Source organism: Hypanus sabinus, chromosome 22 (assembly GCF_030144855.1).
Source record: "Hypanus sabinus isolate sHypSab1 chromosome 22, sHypSab1.hap1, whole genome shotgun sequence".
Classification (NCBI taxonomy): Eukaryota; Metazoa; Chordata; class Chondrichthyes; order Myliobatiformes; family Dasyatidae; genus Hypanus; species Hypanus sabinus.
In genome coordinates, this window is record NC_082727.1 from 64,114,843 (window position 1) to 64,131,602 (window position 16,760).

The window sequence follows — 16,760 nt, forward strand, 5'->3', positions numbered from 1 at the left end:
ACTTCAGGAAGGGGAAGTTGAGGAAACACACACCTGATCAAGGGATAAGCAGTGGTAAGGGTGAGCAGTTTCAAGTTCTTTATGTCAACAGACCTGGAAATCTATTCTGGGCGCAACATACTGTTGCAATTCGAAGGCAGCACATCAGCCGCTATTATTTCATTAAGAGTTTAAGGAGAGTTAGTATGTCATCAAAGACACTAGCAAATTTCTACAGATATACCATGGAGACCATTTTAACTGGTCACATGCCCATCTGATATGGGGGGGGGGGGGGCGCACAGCACAGAATTGGAAAAAGCTGCAGAAGGTTGTAAACTCAGCCAACTCCACCATGGGCACTGACCTCCCCAGCATCGAGGACATCTTCAAAAGGTGATTCTCTAAGAAAGTAGCAACCATCAATAAGGACCCCTATAAACCCAGGACATGCTCCCTTCTTATTACTACTGAAGAAGTGGTACAGGAGCTTGAAGATACACACTCAACATTTAGGAACAGCTTCTTCCCCTCTACCAACAGATCTCTGAATGGACAATAAACAAACTAATGAATACTGCCTCCTATTTCTGCTCTTTTTGCATTTCATATATACAATTTCTTATTGTAATTTGCTGTACAAAACAACAGATTTCATAACATATGTCAGTGATATTAAGTATAATTCTGATTTGCATTACAAAGGGAGGCTAGTGCTGGAAAACAGATAAACGAGGGCCTTCTCCTTCAATGGCAAAGGAAATAAAATAGATTGAATATATGTATATAACTACAACTGTACGATGACCATGTTAGCACACTATTTACCGCACCAAGAATGTAACATCTGCCAGACAACTTGGGATGAATAATTTAAAGATACGCATTCTGCTGAAAGGTAGGTAGCTGTTTGGTGAAAGAGAGTTGCTATCAACTTCCCATTTGCACAAAGGAAAAATGTCTAGCCTCAGCTTTACCACTCAATGACTATAAGGTCCTTCTGAAATTGGGCCCTCAGGAGAACCAACCAAAAGGTTGGTCTTCAAAGGTTCAAAACACACTGCAACAACCCTTCCAAGATGCACAGACCAGTTCAGTCAGCCATCTGCATCACGCATCTTGGGGAAACAGAGACACATGTAGAAACACCAATGCCTTTGAACAGAATATACTACAAAAAGTAGTGAATACAGCCCAGTCCATCATGGGTAAAGGCCTCCTTACCATTGAGCACATCTACATAGAGCACCATCGCAGGAAAGCAGCATCCGTCAAAATACCTCACCATCTAGGCCACGCTCTCTTGTCACTGCTGCTATCAGGAAGGTGGTACAGGAGCCTCAAGACCCACACCTTCAGGTCCAGAAACAATTGCTACCCCTCACTCATCAGGCTCTTGAACCAAAGGGTATAACTTCTTTCAACTTCACTTGCCCAAGCTCTGAAGTGTTCCCACAACCTATGATCTATTTCATGTTCTTGATATTTATTTCTTATTATTATTACTACTTTTTTCCTTTCTCATTCTATTTGCACAGCTTGCTATCTGTCTACCCTGTCAGTTGCGGCCTTTCATTGATTTTATTCTGTTTTATTGTTTTTATTTTGAACTTTGAACAAGCAAATCTAATTCAAATCAAACTATTGAAATTTACAGAATTATATAACTGGTGAAAATAATTTTTTTTATGTTACCAGCAGCCTGGAAATCTGATCCGGAGTCATGGTTCCAGTACCCAAGAGCCACACTTAAAGGGAGAGGTTGTGTAGACAAGGACCTCTCTTCTCAGAATGTAGGAGATTGAGAAGTGACCTTATAAACGTGCATAAAATTATGAGGGGTATAATAAGATGAAAAGGCATTCTTGTTCCCAAGGTAGGAAAACTAAAAACTAGAGGACATAGGTTTAAGATGAGCAATAAAAGATTTAAAAGGGATCTTAGGAGAAAATTGTTCAGGCAGTGGGTGATGCGTATATGGATGAATTGCTACAGAAAGGATATGAGGTGAGAGCAATAACATTGAGAAAACACAAGTACATAGATAGGAGGAGTACAGAGTGAGATGAGCTAAATGCAGGCATATGGGATGAGCTCGGTGAGCACCACAAGATGCATGGATGAGTTGGGACAAAGGCCTGTTTCCATGCTGTATGACTTTCTTATTGAATGTTAAATCATCGTGGATTCTTATGGTATTATCAACCAGGTTTCAACTTCAAGCTATCAAAGGCCAACTGGCTGCGGAACCAGATCACTAAGCCAGTAACAATTGCAGCAAAAAGTAAATTGAAATGATTTTTAAAAATAGATATCTTAGGATATTAGAAACTAAGATTAACTATCTGGTGCATAGTGCAGACCAAATTCATGCATCCAGCTTTTCTCTCCTATATTAACTATGACACTTGCCATGTTGGATGCTGCCTAACATGTAGAAAAATGATTGGTTCACTGCAAGACTAAACGGGCCAAATGGCCTAATTCTGCTCCACTGTCTTATGATTTTCTAAGGTCTTGAACTGAAAGGTTAGAAGCATTAGAAAGGATTACTAGGTTTTATTTTTCAAATTTGTTGAACTATAAGGATTGAAGTATAGGAAGTTACCAAATCTGTGTTAAACATGCACAAAACCATCCGTTTTACTCCAAGTGTCTTGTAATGAAGACCAACATACCACATGCCTTATCTGTTTGCCACACTTGCATGTCTGCTTTCAGTAACTGGTGTATAACGACACTGAAGTCCCTTTGGAGATCAACATTTCCCAATCCACCATTGTGTATAATAGCGGTCACCAAACTTTTTAAGCCCAAGATCCCCTACCTCGGCCTTAGTGAAAGGCAAGATCGACACCAGATCGATTAGTTATACACATGCGCACCGGGACAGAAAAGACCGAAAGTAAAACCCCGCAACCCGGAAGTAGAAATGATGTACGAAGACCAGGGGTCATCACCCTTTTTTTGCACCGTGAACCGGTTTAATATTGACAATATTCTTGTGGACCGGCTGACCTGGGGGGGGGAGGTGTTAAGCACGATGGGAATACAGCGATACTCGAAACAGGTTCCTTATGTCCAGTCTATTCCGCAATTTAGTTGTCGTGCCTCTCAGCACTTAGCTAGTCCCGCTTCTTGCTCATGTTTTTTCCGCTGGGAAAAAAAACTCCCGCCCACCGCCAGATGCCTTGACCAGGCGTGGTGGTTCCCATATCGGGGCCGCGATGGTCACAGTCCAAAGAGAGCGACCGACCAAGCGAGAACTGCGACAGGACGCGCGCCCGCCCCCCCAGTAGGATCTATCGGCCGACAAAAATTTGGCTCGAGGGTTGACTTTCAGTAGATCACAGTGAGATAGCTGCTCTGATACTTACAAATTAGGTCATCTGCGAATATTTTAGCACCGGGTTCCCACGAATATTTGGTGTGCTAAACAGGTTTAGAGGCGGTGCCCATCTGTCCGCGCTCCAGGCTGGTAGCAACAGCACTTCCCGCCACCCAGTTACCCAAGGTCAACCAGTGATCCCTGGTGCCAGGGTGTCACTGCATTTAGGCGACTGATGACCTTCAACAGTGGGTGTGACAGGAAATGAGGAAAGGTGCAACTGACTCATATTGTTTCCTTGCGGCCTGGTGGTTGGGGACCACCGTGTGGCAGGGGAGCTACAATGGGCAGAAAGAACAGAACTAAAACCCCACAACCTGGAAACAATCTCTCAACATTATTTGTGTATTTATTTTTCTTTTTTTTTCGTGATCTACTGGGAAAGTCACAAAGTCACAGGTAGGCGACCACTAGTGTATAAGATGATGAGAGGCATTGATCGTGTGGATTGTTCCAATTTCCCAGGGCTGAAAAGGCTAACACAAGAGGGCACAGTTTTAAGGTGCTTGGAAGGAGGTACAGAGATGTTTTTGTGTGTTTTTGTTGTTTTTCTTTTACACAGAGAGTGGTGACTGCATGGAATGGGCTGCCAGCAATGGTGGTAGAGGCGGATATGATAGGGTCTTTTAAGAGTCTCCTGGATAGGTACATGGAGCTTAGAAAAATAGAGGCTATGGGTAACTCTAGGGAATTTCTAAAGTAAGTACATGTTCAGCACAGCATTGTGGACTGAAGGGCCTGTATCATGCTGTAGGTTTTCTATGTTTCCATTTTTAAAAAATTTCCTTTCACTGTTCCAATTAAAAGGGATGGAATAATATTTATCTCCATTTTGTAGCATCTCTCATGTCCTTTTCTAGTCACTCAAGCTTTCTGAGCTAATCAGATAATCCTTCTGCATTGACAATCAATAAATGTTATCATATTCATTTCAATATCATACAAGTTTAATATTAAATTCCCACCTGTACTACAGCCTTATTGCCACTGACTTCCAAAACTTGTCCACTTCTGACAGTGCCATCAGGAAGAGTAAGATGCACAATTTCTGCAAATCTTGGAAACTAATCAAAACAAAGAATCAATTTGAATCAATATTAGGTTGAAATAATTTACTACTGTACAAGCAAATCATGTTGTCAACTGTTTAATATTTTCTTGAAAAAAATGTTTGTGATCTTTAGATCAATAATTTTACCTGCATTTGCTAAGCTTTGGTCAAAGACTCATACAAACCTGTTCTAATCTTTCCAAACACCAGTACTTATAATTAGATCATGTCAGCCTCACAAATTTCTTCTTTTAAAAAAAAATGGTATTTTTATTTACATATGTTTAGCTATTTGCATTTTATTGCATGGCATTACATAACTTCAGATGAAATAGCACAATAGTATCTAAGTTTACACTCAGGGCGGTCAGACTGAGCGTCTAATTAAGAGTTGTTTTATAAGCATGCTATTGAAATCGTAATATCAGCACAACATTTCTTGCCAAAACACTTCGGTTATTTGGTTGGGATTCAAAATTGTACTTTTAATTTCCATTCCAAATTAAGCCAAATTAATTATTTTTGTTGTAATAATTACCTTTACTTCATCCAGAATCACCAATGGCCCATTTACACCAGACACCGTTTTATATGCTATTAAAAGTAAAATTCATATTAAAATTAGTATTCATCAGAATTTTACTACCATATTCATTATATATCACACAAAAATACAAGTGGCATATTTCAAATATTTCAAAGTGCTGTGCTGCAATTAAAATTAAATGCAGTTAGTACAAATGTACACTATCCACATTAATTAAGATTTTTACATTTTCGCTGGCTTAATCCAAAACAAAAATCACCTCACTTCTGTACTAATCCAGCTTTCTCAAACCTACCAGTAGTGTTGCTGGTCTGTTTACTAAATGTACTCCCTTCTAGAAGAGCATGATTACAAAGATCATTTTTCATCCAGTTGTATTAAAAGACTCATGGAATACTTCAATTGCTGGTCAAGGCTCAATATATTAACAGAATCACTATTTGATGAACGAGACACAATGGCATTACTGTTGTACGTACGGGTGGTCAACTGTCAGTGAGCTGTAAGAAAAGCGCATATTTTGCAGCGTGATTTCGATACATTACTAAGTGTTCAAAATTGCCTTATTATTTAACTGCAACTTTGGATGCTACTGTCAGGTGATGAAGCAATACAGGGAGACACAGGCTATTACCTTGGCCTTTTTATTTTACATGGGAAAATATTACCCATGCAGACAGAGAAGACAATTTGACTATGTTTGACATTTATTTCTGATCAGTCTTCTCTCACATCTGTGGTGGCTGAAGTAAGGACTGCATTGTTTCGATTGGCTTCTATCACGCTTTGCTTTTTGTGTAATCCGTCAATCTCTTCACCGATATCAAAGCTGCAAGGAAATTAGAACAGACCAGCTCTACTGCAGTGCACTAAAGCTTAGCAGGGTGCATCCACTATGCAACTAATTAGGCTGCAGCCAACAGAATAAACCTGTCAATGTTCGGTTGCTGTTTCCCACACACCTGCATTTCATTCACTAATAAGCAAACATCAGGAGTAGCAAGGCAAATTGCTCAAGCATGAAAAACCATATAACAGTGTTGCAATCAACTACAATATTTTTAGTTTCCATTTGGAAGCTGCAGAATGCTTAAACTTATATTCTTGAAGAAATCAGTTGCTGTAAAAGTATATTTTTATTAAAAAATTTTAAAAGCAGATCAGTTATCTGAAAGTTGAGTCCTTCATCTTGTACTCTGCTTTGAACAATTCTTAGGAAAGTACTAATCTGTCAATAAAAAGAAATGTTAATATGATTGAACAATGGACAACTAAATGTAACCAGTAACTAATTTATAGAAAAGCTAAGCAGGTATACAAAAGAGGTACCATTTCTGGGATGTATTTGATACATTCATCTTGACAAATACAAAGCTATTTTGTCACATTGAATTGTATTATTTACTGCAATTAAAACAAATTTTAGGAAAATTTGAATACTGGAATTTCAATATTGTATCAATTTACTGAAATTAAATGTAATCTGAAAAATTTAATGTTATGAAAGTAATATACTGGAAATATTCTATATTTTAAACATTGGATTCGTTATCTTAAAATGGAGTTTAATACAAAATTTTGCATTTCTTTGCGATGAGCTGAGTTTATAGACTTCTTTTGCGCAGCTTAATTCAGTGCAAGTTTTTTTTGCCATAATCCATCAGGAAGCACCATTTCAATTATAAATAAAAACTCTCTCCACCCCTTCCCCACTTGAGCTCAAGTACACAGCCCCCTGTTTAACATGCAGCTCCTGAGCAGGTCACAAGGCCGTCTGTTCAGCTGCCAGCAGCTTTTGTGTACAAAGATGTTAATTGGTTCTAATCCCTTCATAGAAGCTGTTTTGGTAGCCTGACCCAGCACCCTGAGGGACACCTTGGTGTGAAATACTAAGGGCCCATTCAAGTAGGAGTGAAAGAAAGCAGTGTGCATTCCAACACATTTGATTTAAAAGGCTGGAGCGTACAGCATCATTCTAAACTGAATAAATCTTACAAGTTTTGGTAACAGTGAAGCATGCTCTCTTCAGTGATGTAATCTACTAAAAGAGTACCTAAACTACAACTCATTTTCAAAATAATACAGGCACATTAAAAGAATGTTACATGGTATGGCTGTTCAGTTTTGAATTAGATAATAAGTCAGTTCAGTTTGTATACATAATAGCAAGATTAGCATGATTAAGGCAGGATAAAGAGTAGATCTGAATACATTTATTAAAATGGTCCTAGTGTTAGGTCTGCTTTACTTTTTCACTTTCTATTATTCCTTCTCTTTCCCTGCCATGGCATATTAAAAACATATGGTTTGAATAGATGCAAATATGCTACCCTCTCTTTTCATACTCATTGCACCAACCTGCAATCTCACAACCAGCTTATTCTTTCCATCAAATATTTCATGGCTTGAAAACATTTTGCATCTGGGAAAGTTGACAGGACTTGAAGTCGACAGTAAGGCTCTAATTTTTCCACATTAACTGAACAGAAACACAGAAATACTTGAAATAAAGAGACTGTATCACTAATAAGAAATTTCTAAACCTAAAATTGACTGAATAAACAGAACTTTCAGATTGAGCCTGAAAGGCTACAGGAAAGTACTAGCTTCCTAAGCGTTGCTGATTACAGCTTATACAGCTTGTTCGCCAAAAAAAGCATTCAGAGACCACAACTTATTAATTTGTACAGGTATATCAAAGCTATTTTATAAGCAATTTCATAATCACATGTAATACAACGATGGCCATTGTGGCTAAGAAATGTTGAGGGACTGACAACAGCACTTGATCTGTGTTGTATTATGGATGTTGGTTGCACTTGGCACAAATATCTGTTTCTCCACAGTGATCCTCTTGTAATACTAGTACCAAAGATCTACTAGTTTTTGGCATGTAAACAATAAATAATTTTAAAGAAATACATTTTCATAGGCATTTCTTTGTTTAGCATATTTTGAGCTTCTTTATACCCACCCACTACAAGGTCAATGATTTTCCTGATAGCTGACACATGGTACTTGCTTATTGGAACACTAACAGCAGGAAGAGTAATCCAAAGAATTTCCAGTACCGTAGACACTCAAAATATTAACATTCTGCATACACATTTTTGAACTTGAGTACAATTTACCATTACCCTTAGGTAGTATTGTTCAATGTGAAATTGGAAGTATATTTTTAATATTACTATATATATTAAATAACACATACATAATAAGTACCAATCTACATATATTATGCATAATAATGATTTATATGTCTATTGGAACACTAAAATAACTTGGGCTCTCTGTTGGTCACGGTCAACCATGGATGGTGTGTCCTAACTGCCTACATGATACACAAGCCAGTATGCAAGCCAATGTTGGCACATGGCCTAGTGGATAAGGCATCGGTCTAGTGATGTGAAGGTCACTGGTTCGAGCCTCAGCTGAGGCAGTGTGTTGTGTCCTTGTGCAAGGCACTTAACCACACGTTGCTCTGCAACGACATTGGTGCCAAGCTCCTAGTGCCCTTCCCTTGGACAACATTGGTGGCATGGAGAGGGGAAGCTTGGGCAACTGCTGATCTCCCATACAACCCTGCCCAGGCCTGCACCCTGGAAACCTTCCAAGGTCCAAATCCATGGTCTCACGAGACTAAAAAATGCCTATATGCGCAAGCCAGGGCAGTATGGTATGGAGAACAAGCATTTGTTGCTCATGCACAGGCTCCCCCTCTCCACGCAAAGGAACAGAGACACGAACAGTTTGTCACCAGTGACTTTGCAGGAGTTGCCAGTCAGTGTATAATATAGGACTGCCTTAGGGCTCCAGTTCTGGATTTTTCCCCTTGAGGTTTACTCCCAAAGCCTTCTCCATGAATCGATATGGGCCACAAGGCAGCAGAGATTTGAGATTAGAGTTTTCCTTCTCCTAGATGAGCTGCCAACCATGGCTGATGAGTCCCATCTGGCTGAAGTGGCTGCCTTTAAGGTCCCAGTAATATTTTGCCCCTTCTCCTGTCAGTAGAAATAGTTCCACCAGAGTTAGTAGCTAAACCAAGTGTGAAGGCCAGGAGCTGGACATGATTGTCAGAGGCTATTTGAAACATATTATTGGGAGCATTTAATAGGTAGTGGGAGCTTATCCCCACTACTACCCCTGGCTACAACAACCTGAAGAACTTCAAATAATTTCATTCACACTATACTTACACAGACAGATTGTTGAAAGACTCTTTCGGCTGCATGCTCACGTATTTAATAAAACTAAGAACAAAGTTGTTGTGCATCTAATTCACTTCACAATGTCTCATTTTTAAGCAGCAAGGAAATCACATTCAGCCTATCTATTGAATCCAACCTTTAAAATTTCGAAGAAAGGTAACAGGAACCAATAAAACAAAGTACACTTTTCAAAGCTTTCACCCATCCCCCCTCACCTCCACTAGTCTCTAAAGAAATCAAGAAAATAATCTACTACTGCCTTGGTTTGTTGTAGAATCTATTATTAAGGGCATTATAGCAGAACACATCGAGTCTTTATAATACTTTCTCAAAGGGCTCAGAATCAGTGTTTTGAATATTTATACAGCAGACAAAGATAGATGACTGATAGAAGGGCAAAATGTTACTCAAGGTAGATGTGAATGTTGCACTGAGAATAAATTATCTCATCATTTGTCATGGGGCAAGTGCCCTACTGCTTCTAATATGTTCAGATATGGATATATATTCTAGTCCGAAGATATGGCTTCAAGAACATCCAGGATGCTATTTCAATGGTATGTGGTAATTGTAGTTAATTTCAGATGAAACTCAGCCTTCGACAATGTATACAAAAGACTGAATGGTACTATTCAAATAGTACACAAGTTCTCCAATTTTCTTCCATCAATATTCATCCCTCATTCCATATTATGAATGATGGAGTATGCAATTATTTCTCCATTACTTGTGTGCCAACAAGTTGCTGTCATGTACCGAAAATCAAAAATTACAATTGCTGGAAATTTGATATCAAAACAGAAAATTTAGTAGAATATTTCTTCAATTCTGATATGTCATCTCTATATCTCTTGCCACAGATACTGCTTAATCTTCAGAGTATTTTCAATATGATCAATAATTTTTACAGCACTATATTGTCAGCTGCAACATATACTGGAATACCAAGTCCACTGGCAGTCCCAATGAAGGGTTTCAGCCCTAAACGTCAACTGCTTTTTAATTTCCAAAGATGCTGCCTGACCTGCTGAGTTCCTTCAGCATTTTGTGTGTGTTCCAAATGCATGTTCTCTTAAATAATTTGGTTCCCTTTATCTTTGTTCGTAAAATGGTCCTATAGTACTTCGCAGAAGTCTTAGATATATAATTATATATGGAGCCTGAGACCTTTGCACAGTACTGCAGTAATTGTATGTATTACGTTGTACCGCTGCAACAAAAAAAACATGACATATATGAATGATGATCAATCTGGTTCTGATATGATCTCTGCTGTGGACTAAGAATCGGAAGGGAGCAGGGGTAAGGAAATCATGGATAGGAAAAGGGGAAAGGGGAGGAAGCAAGCAAGTAGCACCAGAGAGACATTTTGTAATGATCAATACAGGTGTCCCCCACTTTACAAATGTTCACTTTATGCCACTTCACTTTTACAAAAGACCTACATTAGTAAACACGAGGGAATCTGCAGATGCTGGAAATTCAAAGAACAACATACACAAAATGCTGGTGGAACACAGCAGGCCAGGTAGCATCTATAAGGAGAAGCACTGTCGATGTTTCAGGCCGAGACCCTTCATCAGGACATTACATTACATTGTAATTAGTTAACTACATTAATTACATTGTAACTACATTAGTAACCTGTTTTTGCATTATAAAGAGGATTTTCTCCTTTAAGAAAATTTTTCCCATATAAATTAATGGTTCTTCGCTTTAGGCTATTTTGGTTTAAGAAAGGTTTCACAAGAATGCTCTACCTTTGTAAAGGGGTGGGGAACACCTGTAAACCAATTTTTTGGAATCTCACCTTGCCTGCTGTCTCATGTCTGGGTATGTCTGCAACCATGCCACCCCCCATTCCTCCTCTTCCACCTGTCTCCCACACACCTTCCACATCCGCACCACTCTAGTCATTCCTAACACCCTTTGCTCCCATCAGATTTACACGTTGACACCCCAGCTATATACATGTGCCTGAGACTTTTGCACAATACTGTATATGTAGATTAATCCAATATTTTTATAACAGTCTAACTTTCAATAAGTTAGCAGTGTTAAAAAACTTAAATGTATCAGCTTTAGGGTTTGGTGGCATAGTGCTTAATATCCTGAAGATAGATTTTTAAAAAAAGATTAGCTTTATTTGTCAGGAAAATGTGTTGCTTGCTTTGAGGATATGCTGGGGCCATACTGCAAGTATCACCATGCTTCACGTGCCAAATCAGAATCAGGTTTAATATCAAACACAAAATGCCAGAGGAACTCAGCAAGCCAAGCAGCATTTAAGGGAAAAAAGTACAGTCAACATTTCGGACCGAGTCTCTTCAGTTCTGCTGAGTTCCTCCAGCATTGTGTGTTGCTGGATTTCTAGCATCTGCAGATTTTCTCATTTGTAAAAGGAGCTATCACACACTTCTGTTATACATACATCTGACTTACCAAATACACTTTAGGGAAGGAATCTGCCATCCTTACTCCACCTGACTTTGACAACTAAATAATAGATAGCTGTTTTGTTCCATTCAGGGGCATAAAGCAATGGACAATAAATGCAGACCATATCAGTGATAATCCTTTTCCCACTGACAAACCTTCAAAAAATCATTCTTGGAAAACAGACAAAATAGCTCACGTCACACATCCACATATGACTTCAAATTGGAAATCAAAAATCTGATAGTGAATTAATTCAATATAGTTCACTCATTTTAACCTTATTTTAAAATCTGAATCCATTAAATATATGTGTTTTCTCCACTCTTGGAGTTAAGGTTGTTAGATAGCCATTCAGCCCCTTGACCTATTCTGTCATTTAATTGCTGAATTTTACCTCAAGAAAATAAGATTCATTTATCAACTCTGCATGAGCCTTTTACATTTACCAACACTATCACCACATCAACTAAATGCAAGAGAAAACAGTAAAATTTTATGCAATCATAATTAACCTTTAAGCCAATGCCCCACCCCACCCGAACATCAATAGATCTTTACAAATTTTAGCAAGAAACCAGAACTCATGTCAGCAGTCACAGAAATAAGTACTTAACAGAAATGATAATGCCATTTCCAAAGCTGTTCTCTGGAAGCTCCAAATCATACCGATTATTAGAAAGTAAATTGAATTTTAAATTACTTTCTTCAAATATTTTATTATGATCTTGTCTGATTGTATCCTTGAAATACCAAGGGGCATTGTGTTATACAAGTATGCTGTTACTGTTAGATGAGCAAACTATCTGTAATACCCAAGAATTGAATTTAATCTATGGCTTTCAACTGGTTCCCAGATTTGTGGTTATTCATTTAATTACAGCTTGTTGTACATTTTATTGCTAATTTAAGTTCTATTAGAGAGGGGCATTTTTCTTCACTCAATGTGAATATATTATTGAGTTTTAAACAAAAAAAAACACAACATAAAGTACTTAATATTTTATAATCTCATTTTCATTTCTACCTTTCAAACTTAACTAGATTAAACATCACAAATCAGAGTTATGTCATAATAAAGCTAATAACTTGCGGTTTATTCAGAAGCACAAATATGGAAATCTAGAAATTACTGTCAGGGATTCCCTAGTAAAAAATTGCAGCATGCTGCTGTGCAGAGGGACTTGGGAGTGCTTGTGCATGAATTGCAAAAGGTTGGTTTGCAGGTGCAGCAAGCTATCAAGGCAGCAAATGGACTGCTGGCCTTCATTGCTAGTGAGATTGAATTTAAGAGCATGGAGGTTATGCTGCAACTGGACAGGATACTGGTGAGACCGCACCTGGAGTACTGTGTGCAGTTCTGGTCTCCTTACTTGAGGAAGGAAAAACTAACTTTGGAGGTGGTGCAGAGGAGGTTCACCAGAATGATTCCAGAGATGAGGAGTTAGACTATGAGGAAAGATTGAGTCGCCTGGGACTATACTCGCTGGAATTCAGAAGAATGATTCATACAAAATTATGAAAGCAGTAGATAAGATAGAGGCAGGAAAGCTGTTTCCACTGGTAGGTGAGACTAGAATTAGGAGATTATTCCTCTGAGCCTTAAGATTTGGAGAAATAAATTTAGGATGGAGATGAGAAGGAAATGCTTTTCCCCAAAGTGTGGTGAATCTGTGGAACTCTCTGCCAAATGAAGTAGTGGAGGCTATCTCAGTAAACATATTTAAGCCAAGGTTGGATAGATTTTTGCATAGTAGAGGAATTAATGGTTATGGGGAAAAGGCAGGTAGGTGGAGATGAGTCCCACGGCCAGATCAGCCATGTTCTTATTGAATGGCAGAGCAGGCCTACTCCTGCTCCTATTTCTTCTGTTCCATTCGAGGATGTATTCTTACCTGTCATTATGAGCATCAGAAATTAGTGCTCCAATTAAATCTTACAGCAGGGAAAAACCTTGTTTTTTCATAGATGAATGCAGATGTATTAAGCAGAATCAGCATTTGCCCATCTCTTGCAGTGTTCTAACTGTATGCGTTGATTTAATCCTCCATAACTTAAAATGTCATGCTTAAGGTAAACACATTGCTTTGGTCTTTGAAAATGCTAATGATATTTCATCCTTTATCACAATTCTAACTATACATTCCAATCTTTGCTTTGCATTCAATAAATAATCAATCACTACACCATTTAACTCTTCATTATAAATGACTATTCTGCCACCTTTTTATCTAACAACAGTATGGCACAGAAACAGGCTCTTTAGCCTATAATGTTTATGCAAACATAACACTAAATTAAACTAATTCCATCTCTCTAGACATGATGCATATCCCTCCCTTCCCTTGCACGTTATACGTGTGGTAAACTATATATACCTGTCTGGACATGCCCCTCTGCTGACTGCTCCTGTGGCTCCTCCCACAGATCCCTGTATAAAGGCAATTGGAGGCACTGCTCCTCCCTCAGTTTCCAAGATGTTGTAGTCTCTTTTACTGTTACTAAAAGCCTATTGTTCGCCTCCCGTCTCCGAGAGTTATTGATGGTGCATCAATACGCCTGCTTAAATTCCTTGTACATTGCAATCATATTTTTCCCAACACCAGTCACATCTCTCACAACTCCAGGAGCACTTACCAGACAACTATCACCAAGCTAAGCAAAAGCACACCTCATGTCTTCAACCTGAGCCTGAGTCTCCAGAGGGTTCCTGTGCTGTGGAAGATGTCCTGCCTTGTCCCTGGACCAGTGGCTCCAATGACTACAGACCGGTGGCATTGACCTCCCACATCACGAAAACCCTGGAGAGACTTGTTCTACAGCAGCTCCAGCCTATGGTTAGGCCACACTTAGACCCCCTCCAGTTCGCCTACCAGCCCCAACTAGGAGTTGAAGATGCCATCGTCTATCTGCTGAACCGTGTCTACGCCCAGCTGGACAAGCCGGCGATTACTGTGAGGGTCACGTTTTTGACTTCTCCAGTGCGTTCAACACCATCCGCCCAGCTCTGCTGGGTGAGCAGCTGACAGTGATGCAGGTGGATGCTTCCCTGGTGTCATGGATTATTGAATACCTGACTGCCAGACCACAGTACGTGCGCTTGCAACACTGTGTGTCAGACAGAGTGGTCAGCAGCACTGGGGCTCCACAGGGGACTGTCCTGTCTCCCTTTCTCTTCACCATCTACACCTCGGACTTCAACTACAACACAGAGTCTTGCCATCTTCAGAAGTTTTCTGATGACTCTGCCATAGTTGGATGCATCAGCAAGGGAGATGAGGCTGAGTACAGGGCTACGGTGGGAAACCTTGTCACATGGTGTGAGCAGAATCATCTGCAGCTTAATGTGTAAAAGACTAAGGAGCTGGTGGTGGACCTAAGGAGAGCTAAGGCACCGGTGACCCCTGTTTCTATCCAAGGGGTCAGTGTGGACGTGGTGGAGGATTACAAATAACCATATAACAATTACAGCACAGAAACAGGCCATCTCGGCCCTTCTAGTCCGTGCCGACACTTACTCTCACCTAGTCCCACTGGCCCGCACTCAGCCCATAACCCTCCATTCCTTTCCTGTCCATATACCTATCCAATTTTACTTTAAATGACAATACCGAACCGGCCTCTACCACTTCTACTGGAAGCTAGTTCCACACAGCTACCACTCTCTGAGTAAAGAAATTGCCCCTCGTGTTACCTTTAAACTTTTGTCCCCTAAATCTCAAATCATGTCCTCTTGTTTAACCATATAACCATATAACAATCATAGCACGGAAACAGGCCATCTTGGCCCTCCTAGTCCATGCCGAACCCTTAATCTCACCTAGTCCCACCTACCCGCACTCAGCCCATAACCCTCCACTCCTTTCCTGTCCATATACCTATCCAATTTTACCTTAAATGACACAACTGAACTGGCCTCTACTACTTCTACAGGAAGCTCATTCCACACAGCTATCACTCTTTGAGTAAAGAAATACCCCCTCGTGTTTCCCTTAAACTTCTGCCCCCTAACTCTCAAATCATGTCCTCTAGTTTGAATCTCCCCTACTCTCAATGGAAACAGCCTGTTCACGTCAACTCTATCTATCCCTCTCAAAATTTTAAATACCTCGATCAAATCCCCCCTCAACCTTCTACACTCCAATGAATAGAGACCTAACTTGTTCAACCTTTCTCTGTAACTTAATTGCTGAAACCCAGGTAACATCCTAGTAAATCGTCTCTGTACTCTCTCTAATTTATTGATATCTTTCCTATAATTCGGTGACCAGAACTGCACACAATATTCCAAATTTGGCCTTACCAATGCCTTGTACAACTTTAGCATTACATCCCAACTTCTGTACTCAATGCTTTGATTTATAAAGGCCAGCGTTCCAAAAGCCCTCTTCACCACCCTATCTACATGAGACTCCACTTTCAGGGAACTATGCACAGTTATTCCTAGATCTCTCTGTTCCTCTGCATTCCTCAATGCCCTACCATTTACTCTGTATGTTCTATTTGGATTATTCCTGCCAAAATGTAGAAACTCACACTTCTCAGCATTAAACTCCATCTGCCAATGTTCAGCCCATTCTTCTAACCGGCATAAATCTCCCTGCAAGCTTTGAAAATCCACCTCATTATCCACAACACCTCCTACCTTAGTATCATCGGCATACTTACTAATCCAATTTACCACCCCATCATCCAGATCATTTATGTATATTACAAACAACATTGGGCCCAAAACAGATCCCTGAGGCACCCCGCTAGTCACCGGCCTCCATCCCGATAAATAATTATCCACCACTACTCTCTGGCATCTCCCATCTAGCCACTGTTGAATCCATTTTATTACTCCAGCATTAATACCTAATGACTGAACCTTCTTAACTAACCTTCCATGTAGAACTTTGTCAAAGGCTTTGCTGAAGTCCATATAGACTACATCCACTGCCTTACCCTCGTCAACATTCCTCGTAACTTCTTCAAAAAATTCAATAAGGTTTGTCAAACATGACCTTCCACACACAAATCCATGCTGGCTACTTCTAATCAGATCCCATCTATCCAGATAATTATAAATACTATCCCTAAGAATACTTTCCATTAATTTACCCACCACTGATGTCAAACTGACAGGTCTATAATTGCTAGGCTTCCTTC

General features: G+C 39.6%; 1 protein-coding gene across 6 annotated transcripts in view; it reads right to left on the reverse strand.

Moving 5' to 3' along the window:
* Positions 1–16,760, reverse strand: part of atp6v1ba (ATPase, H+ transporting, lysosomal, V1 subunit B, member a) — a 113,503-nt gene that overhangs the window by 55,565 nt on the left and 41,178 nt on the right. For all 6 annotated transcript variants that reach the window (XM_059947940.1, XM_059947934.1, XM_059947936.1 and 3 more), the window contains 2 exons: positions 4,957–5,012; positions 4,333–4,431 (listed from right to left, as the gene is read on the reverse strand). In XM_059947940.1, coding sequence (XP_059803923.1) covers positions 4,333–4,431; positions 4,957–5,012 — 155 coding nt within the window. The remainder of the gene's footprint in view (positions 1–4,332; positions 4,432–4,956; positions 5,013–16,760) is intronic.